The 8,823-nt window shown below is 41.1% G+C and overlaps 1 protein-coding gene across 1 annotated transcript; it reads left to right on the top strand.

The window, feature by feature from the left end:
* The first annotated feature begins 364 nt into the window (after positions 1 to 364).
* On the top strand, positions 365 to 4,073 carry LOC127332520 (membrane-anchored ubiquitin-fold protein 1). The gene is made up of 4 exons (XM_051358826.2): positions 365 to 744; positions 853 to 992; positions 3,451 to 3,618; positions 3,700 to 4,073. Exons 2-4 carry the CDS (start codon positions 860 to 862, stop codon positions 3,753 to 3,755), a joined length of 357 nt encoding a protein of 118 aa, XP_051214786.1. The 5' UTR covers positions 365 to 744; positions 853 to 859; the 3' UTR covers positions 3,756 to 4,073.
* Positions 4,074 to 8,823: the final 4,750 nt, after the last annotated feature.

Genomic DNA, 8,823 nt, shown 5'->3' with positions numbered 1-8,823 from the left:
CTATACTCAGACATACAGTATTTGTAGATCGTAAATTTAATCAATTTAATGTGTTGTGTATATTAAAAGATCATCAGATACTTTGGATGTTATATTTCCTAATGATATAATTTTTTGTATTGTATAAGCTATATATTAAGTTGGTTAAATTGACGGTTGATGGCATTATACATCAAGCATGAGTAATACTACCTCTGTCCACAAATAGATGTAAAAAGTTTATCTATATTTGAATGTATCTAGACATGATTTAGTGTATAGATACTTCCGAATTTAAATAAATTTTTGGCATCTATTTATGGACGGAGGGAGTAGTTTATTTGAGGCAGGTAGTAATAAAAGTGGGGCAGGCAACTCTCGTCTGTTTCCCCCCGGAGGACTCGGCTGGTCTCAGGAGCCCAGACGAGACGAGCTCCCTTTCCATCCTGTCCGTGCAGATGCTCTGTGCTTGCGCCGCAGCCCAGCAGCCCCATGTTTGACCCACCGACCCCTGCCCACAATCACCTCCTCCACTTCTAGCTTCGCTTTGCTTCTCTTTTCTTTCTCTTCTCCGAGGGGGAGCGTCTCGTCTCGCCTATTGATGTTCTCCTGGAGTCCTCCTATGGTCCGTCCGCGCCACCCTGCGTTGGCTTCTTGATCCATTTCTTGGCCCAAGAAACCGGAGCCCTCACCAACCGAGATTCCGAGATTCCTGAGCGCCTTTGGTTGATTCGGCGCCGGTGTTTTCTTCCTCGGCTGATTCGGGTAACAAATTGATTTCTCATGCCTGGTTAATGACTGTTTGTATGTATGTCCCCTCTTTTTTTTTCGATTCCAGTAGCTTAAAGAGAGGCTCCTCTCTCTGCACTGCAGGGGGAACATGTCCGGGATGCAAGAACAGTTCGAGATCAAGTTCCGGCTGCCGGACGGCACCGACATCGGGCCCAAGCAGTACCCGGCGGCGTCCACCGTCGCCACCCTCAAGGAGACCATCATCGCTCAGTGGCCCAAAGGTTTCCTTCCTCACTCTGGCTACCTATTTGCCGTTACTGTCTTTCTTTGTCCGTGTCGACGAGAGTGACGATAATAAAGATTGGTTCTTCGCAACGGTGAGTGGCTGTAGAGTTGAGTGATTAGTATTTGTGTGGCGGTCGCTCTCCCGGATCGATTCTCTCCCTACAACGGGCAATATTATTTAGCTTGGAATCTTCAACCTTGATACGTGCACCGTAGTGGCGTCGCCATCAGAGGCCAATATAACCAATTATTGGGGCTTCTGCCTCCCTCGCCAATTGCATCACCATGGGAAGCACTATTCATCACTTCAGTTCAATCTGTTTTGGCTAATGTCAATCTGTGCCATGGTGAAGTTGAAATGATCTCACCAGTATGAATGTTTTCTTCTAGAGTATGTATGCATGTTGCAGGGCTGTATAACAGATGTCAGCTATTCTTTTAGAACTACAAAGTGGGTAGGGAAGTAGATGAGAGCTTAAAGTTCAAGGGAAGATAGGAGCTTCCTGTGGAGCAGGTGAGAAAGCAGCCTTGGTTCAGAAATGTGCTGCTCTTCCGCTGATGTAGTTGGTACTGTTCTTGACTGGTAGCTGTTCACAACGTTGCTAGGCTAGCAGTGTTTTTGGTGTGACATGCTTCATTCAAAATAACTAGAGCCAGTATTCCCATATTTTTTTTTCTTAATCATCTCTGAGTTTCACCTACCTAATACCTACCATTTGCTTTAGTTAGTACTTTCTTCATCCCTTGTTTTGGCAAGCTGTACAAGAGCTCTACAATCTTTATTTTAGATGAGTTTTACATTCTTGGTTATGGTGAAATGCTGAAATGTGATGAAGAAATAATACATGGAGAGCCGCTATAGATTGGACGCAAAGTTTAATCAGCTGAATTATTATGAAAAAAGCACTGAGGTTGTATGTCCATTACAAGCCATAGCGCAGATTGACAATACTTGCTAACAGTGTCAATGTCTATTAATCCTTTGGAAGTATAACCAACATTACAACATTAGACAACCAGGAACTATATTATTATTGTGTTTTGACCACAGAAAGAAGAAACACGCTAGTACTAGCTTGATTGTCTGTGAGAGCACTTAAGCTTAGGTGGATCACACTACTACTTTGAGTCTGACACAAAGAGTAGGTTTGCACACTTTCCTGAACTAGCAGTTATGCTTCTTGTGATTTTTTTATCTCCAGAAATTTGAGGTACATCAGTGTCAAAAATGGATTATGGATCCAGTTAGCAAGACAGAACTGGTAACTAGATAAAATTATTTATGGACATGTGTATGGCATAAAATACTCAGTTTATTTCCCGCTGAACTGTAGTTTCCACCGGAATACACTCAACTATTTTCTAATAGATGTCAGTATGTATGTTTAAGAGCCCCGCAAAAAAGTATGTATGTTTAAGAAAAAAAATTAAGTCTGTAGTTTCCACTGGAAGACGCCACTGGATGTCTCAGTGTCCCGTGGGGTGCCAACTTTGAACGGTATGGTTCCAGTTTTCCTACATAAATGTAAGATGGAAAGTCTCTGTGAACAGCTGTCATGTCTAGTTCTCCAAAAAACCTAGGCCAGTTTCTACTTTCTATCTGATGATGATATCCTGGCTGAGGCCAGCTAAAAGTTGGGCTGAACCAATATTAATGGATGATTTATAAGCAATGTTCAGCTGGCATTCATCTGGCATCCAGTTGGGTTTCTCTGGAGGCCAGTCCAAAGTGGGCTACCATTTAACTTGCACATTTTTGTATGTTTTTACTGATTATAACTCATTAAATTGCTGTAATGATACTATAGGTACTTTGCTCAGTCTCTGTGACTCAACTCTGAGCCCCATCCAGATTAGCAACAGAGCATACTGAGCATGCATACTGAGCATGCTGCCTGGATTAGCAACAGAGCATACTGAGCATACCGTTGTCTGAACATGGTGGTTAGATCATAATTTGTGGTACTTGGCAGACCATTTAAGCTTGGGGTGCATACATTATGCCATGTTTGACCTTTCATTAAGTATTTATGGAACTAAAAAAGTAAAAATATGAAATAGCATTGGCTGCAAGCATCGATGCTGACAAGTTGTGCCGTAGATCCACCATTAAGACCGAATTAATATTTGTTCATCTTTGTCGGGCTATCTTTTATGATATAGAATATCATCATGATAGAAAAAAAAAACTGTTGCTTGATGAAGTTGCATAATTTCTATTGAATAATGACTTAAATAAGGCATCATGCAGCGAGTTTGCTGCTAATCATAGACAATATTAGGAAGGGAACAACCATTATGGTTTTCTCGTGTCCTTTAGCTTATTCAACCTGAACACAATCGATCAAGTGCATGCGTGCTGATATGCTAACTAACTCTTTGACTGGCTAATTGATGAATATCACTTTTCATCATTTTACAATTCTGCGCCTATTAAGCTTGCATTTCTAACAGATAAGGAAAAAGGTCCAAGGACTGTGAATGACATCAAGCTTATCAATGCTGGGAAGATATTGGAGAATAATAGAACCCTCTCAGAATGCAAAAGCCCGATATGTGACTTCTCTGGAATGACAACTATGCATGTAGTAGTCCGTGCCCCGACTCAAGACAAACAGTCTGGTAAGTTTTCTGTGCTTTGCAAGGTGATGCAGTTTTATCTCGTACTGTTTTATTTAATTTCTTCCTGTGAACTGTTAGCAGATAAAAGAGCAGCCAAGAAGACAAAAGATTTCAGGTGTGGTTGCGCCATCATGTGACAGCTTTGTGAACAGAAGCACTAAGTTGAGGTGTTTGCTATCCAAGTCCTTTTTTCGCCCTTGCTAGAGTGTTGTACGATGTTTTGAGGCACTTTCCTTAGCTGTATCAATGCATATTGATTGCCCATGATCTTGAGCTGGATCAATTGCAGAAGTTGGAGACATGAATTATTAGTGCCTAAATTACTAAAAGGGTCCATCTTATCTAACTCTGCGTTCTTCAGATTCTACTTTGTATATCTGTCCGGTCACTTGTATCAGAAACCAATTAACCATCATATGCTGATAGACATGTTTAAAACCAGTTATTTCTTCCTACTGTCCACTACTTCTCTTCTGTACTGTGCAATAGTGATGCAAAGCCTCCAATTCATGAAAAATACAAATCGATTCTGGATTGCCTGGTTTTAAGTGAAATTATCATTCTTTATAGACAGTTGAATGTCATATCGGACTTTTTGTTGGATGCAACAATGGTACTGCATCTGCAACTTGGTTAATAAAAGAAGCCATTGCAAAGAGTTCACAAAGCGCGATTGCTGCAACTAGTTACCAACACATGCGTCTGACCGCCCTGTCAATTTAGGAAATACAAAAAAAGAAAAACAGAAGCACTTGCATATGCTTGAAGGAATTAAACATGTTTGAGTCATTTTTTTGTTATTATAAAATACTTATTACACTAGGGCTTTTCGCAAATTAGCGCAGTCCAACTTCGAGATCCTTGCAAAATTTCACAAGTTTGTAAAGCAATGCAAATATACACCTTTTTTGCAAACAAATTGTTATAGCAGATGAATATATTTTTTAGAATATGTATAAACATATTTGTAAAATCAATTTAGTTAACTCCCAGTGAGCTAATGAACAAATTATTAGAGTGTTGCCAACAATTTTTTTAGATTAATATGAATTTTCTTTTGTAAAACCAAATAGATGGATTATAAATAATAAAGAAACTATAATTATTGGCTGATACATACTATTAAAGCGAACCACAAATAGTCTCCATGGGAGGTATTTTACAGAAACTTATATTCAACACAATGGAGCGGAAGAAAAATGACAAGTCCTTCATACCTGAGGTCATATACTGATAGTTGATACGTTCATAACGTGTATATGCTTTTCAAAGTTTATTATTTAATCTTTTGAGTATTTTCATGATTATAATGTTGTTTTTACTCTTCTGCATGATTATAGAGATTTTCTAATAAATACCATTTTTATCTAATATTGGAAGGGAAAAAATCTTTATTTTTGTATTTTAACTTTGAGTCACCTTCTAAAGACGAAACAAATCGGGAAAAAATTATGCGGAAGTTTTTTTTATAGTAACGAAGAGGACCAGTACCAGAACCGCTCGAGATATCGAGCAGGGGACCACGGTGTTGTGGGGTCCATAGGTTCCATGGCCCCCTCCATCTTGAGCTAAAATCTCTATATATATCCCTTTGAAATTTTTCGTGATAGAGAGGCAGCGACTGTAGTCCGCTGCTGGAGCAAGATTGGAGGGGAAATACCACCGAAATATCTCCCGGTTGCATCTTTGTTACCTCCATCGACTCCTAGTTCATTTCCATGATGAATAAGCTAGGAGTAGTCCCAGCCCAGACTATGAATTTGTGACAGTTGCTTTATTTCTATTGATGTGCTTTCATCGCTTTGGATTGTATGAGTTGCCCTGCATGATTTACGACATATATAATGTTTTATTGACAGTGGTCTCTTGCTTATGACATGATCATTTTAGATGCAATCCTTCATTATGCTTGTATGGGATGTATTTATAGATCCATGTTATTACCATGTTCTTGATGCTAATTTATCAAGGAAATAGAACATGAGATGTATGGAACGTCTGTGTTAGTTGTGGTGAATCTTGTAGTGAGATTAGCTCATTGTAAATTCGAGTTAACATGGCAACCTTCTTCAGATACCCCGTTGTACCAACTGATGCTCAAATTCATGTCAAAGAATTTAAGACAATGCTTTATACTTTGAACCTAAACTACGACATACTGCAGTTTACATTTGTTTAGGGGTCTTCATAATTATGTGGATGCAGTGTATGTTTGCTATTTGGACGTGATGTCCACAGGCATGCAATCATACTCGACAATCATGAAGTTGCATCTTGTACTTATCATTTTTTTTGCATATTTGTTATCTTATGCCACCATATTTTACTAGGAGATCAGGTGAATCCATAAATCTCGGTCCATTTTCTCACATAACAAATACCTTTACTTTACTTTACTTTACTTTACTAGTACTTTAAATTTCCTCACTCCATTATTTTAAAAATAAAACACTTTTACTATTGTTTTTTATGTTAGTTCATTTCTTTTCATTCACTACCGTTGTCACGCCTACTTTGGTGGTGTTGGGGATAACAAGGTAGATTTTATATATTTTACATGTTATTCTACTTCTGTGGTACATTTTTTTTTCTTGAATTCCATATTAACTTTGAGTTGTGCTTGTTGGTAAGAGAGTCACTTGCAAGTTGCAATAACACTCCGCACTTAGAGTCCCGGCTCATTTGTGGTTAAGCGACTATTGTTGCGATCGATACTCTGAACTAGAATACACTTGGTACTTGCTTAATATGATTTATCACTAGCTGAGTGTAGGGAATGTGGTTGTTCACATGATGACAACAAATAAAATGGAAACATGAGTTACCAGGTGTTAATCGAGTAAAATTATGAAATTGAAGCAAACAAATTAAAATATGCAGGCATATGAATAATATTAGGGTGCTGCATGGATAGTCATAAACATAGCATAGCTCATAATTAATGTTAATATCTCTAAAACTGTTGGAGTCATGGGTTACCGGGTATCTATAGGAGTAAGAATTTTAGTAGCCTGCTACGGCAAATGGCCCTTGGCTGGACAAGAGCTAAGCCGGAAGCCTCATGTGCCTGCTAGCCTTCCTAGGACCGACTGGCAAGGTGTGTCAACTATAAACAGTAAAGGACCCACTTCTCGAAAGTCCACACCGCCGACGGGACGTGTGACATGTGTACCAGCCAGACCGTACGACCCACCATCCGGGCCTAGTTTCCTCCCAGCATAGAAAGGAACTGACTTCCCCGTTGAGTCACATCCCATCCCCCTCGAGCGGTGTTGCCAAACAAGGAGGCCCAGGCCGTATTTCCCGGCGTCATCTACCGTGCCAGACCCCCGGTAGGCCGCTGATAAAGAGAAACAATAGCAGCCAAGGAGTTCAGCACTGCCATCCCAACGGCGGTAGCCCCTCTGCCATGCTGTGGTGCCCATGGTCGAGGTTAAAAGGAGCATCCCGTGAAGGAGAAGGGGCCAAGGTTTTTAGAAAACACTCACGGCCCATCTACGTATCAATCTACCCACCAGAAGCTCAAAGACTCCGGCGAGAAGCTTATCGGAGTTGAAGAAGAAGTAGTTCATAGTTTAGACTCTTAGAGCACCTCCATCAGTTTCACTCCATATAGAGGTTTGTTCCCAGCCGAAATAAGCCAATACGCCGGCTAGACTCCTAGGCATCATCCACAATAAGTTCCATCTAGCACCTTAACTGGAACAACCTACTATATTATTTGAGCACCTCACACGCTAAGTATAATGAAGCCTACAGAGGACGTAGAGTTGTTACCAAATTCCGAACCGAGATCTGAACCTGTATATATCGCGCGTGCCTTGAGGTTGTTTGCCCATCGGTTCGTGATCACAAGCCCCCACCATCCACAAATCTCTTTGTCCGGAATCAAACCCCGACATTAAGCTCATGTTCTTCTTCATTGTAGGTATGTGTTCCATATGTTGTCAAATATACTTCGAAAACACTAGAAAAGACGCGCCCTTCCGCGAGAGCACCCCACGCCACTCCACGCGCTAACAAGTGGTGTAACCTGGTACGTCCCCATCCCCCGCCCATCCTTCTCAGATCAACACATGGCAAGCGCGGACTAGGTCCTTGAGTGCCTTTTTATTTCATTTATTTGAATACAAAAAAACGAAACAACTTGCAATCCGAGTATTCAAATCAAGATCCGTTTTCATGGTTATGTTAGTCGCATCGAGATCTTCAAAACTAGATCACATGTTGATAGAATTTGATGAATATTTTTTTAAGCGCTACCTTATGTTTTGTAGTACACTGTGAGGTGCACTGCAGTGTCATGCACTACCTTCATTTCTAGCGTTGCACTGCCTTTGGTCCCACTGCACGGGGCCATGCTGTCAGCGCACCATCCATGTACTGCCTTCTCTTTCCTGTTGCAATGTCTTTGATCACAGTGCACGTGCACTGCACTATCTTGCACTTCCTTCTTGTTATATGTTGTACTACCTTCAGTTGCACTGCACGGGGCCGCACACTGCCAGTGCACCGCCCATGTATTGTCTTCTCTTTCCCGTTGCCCTGTCTTCAGTCAAAGTACACGAAATGGTGCGGAGCACTACACTGTCATGCATTATCTTCTTGTCATGCGTTGCATTGCCTTTGGTCGCACTGCACTGGGCCACGCATTTTCAGTGCATCGCCCGAATAAATGCTCCGTCCATGCACTATGTTCTCTTCCCCCGTTGCACTACCGTCGGTCGCAGTGCATGGGGCGGTTCAATGAAAGTGCAATACATGAGCATTGCCTTGTCTTCTCGCGTTGCACTTCCTTCGATCATAGAGCATTGCCTTCTATTTTTTCTCTTTTTTGTGGCGTACCTCCTTCGATGCACTTACTGACCCCAATCCTTTTCCTTGTTTTGAGCATAGGTACAATTATCTCATCGAGTCACGTGGGCATGCACAAGACGCGCTCATGCGCGTGTACCCTGCTGCCCTCCTCGCATGCATGCAACGTGGCGACCCGCATAGGCCCTAGGCGATGCTCGCCTGCTCCCTCGCGTGCTTCATGGAACACGCGCTAGTCGTGCTCAGTATACTTATAAATAGTTCTTTTTATCTATTTTTCTACCGCACATGTCATATTGATTGTATAAAGAGTAATTAAGATGATTATTTTTATGAGAATGTTGGAGCAACACACTAAGTATAATGAACAAACATAACTCGTAAAATCAT

This window comes from Lolium perenne, chromosome 4, assembly GCF_019359855.2.
Source record: "Lolium perenne isolate Kyuss_39 chromosome 4, Kyuss_2.0, whole genome shotgun sequence".
NCBI lineage: Eukaryota > Viridiplantae > Streptophyta > Magnoliopsida > Poales > Poaceae > Lolium > Lolium perenne.
This window is presented reverse-complemented; position numbering and strand designations above follow the sequence as displayed.

Excerpts from the sequence above, each read along its gene's own strand:
- LOC127332520 (XM_051358826.2), top strand. The coding sequence starts at position 860 with ATGTCCGGGATGCAAGAACAGTTCGAGATCAAGTTCCGGCTGCCGGAC. Across the intron at positions 993-3,450 it reads CATCGCTCAGTGGCCCAAAG|ATAAGGAAAAAGGTCCAAGG; the intron begins GTTTCCTTCCTC and ends CATTTCTAACAG. Across the intron at positions 3,619-3,699 it reads GACTCAAGACAAACAGTCTG|ATAAAAGAGCAGCCAAGAAG; the intron begins GTAAGTTTTCTG and ends AACTGTTAGCAG.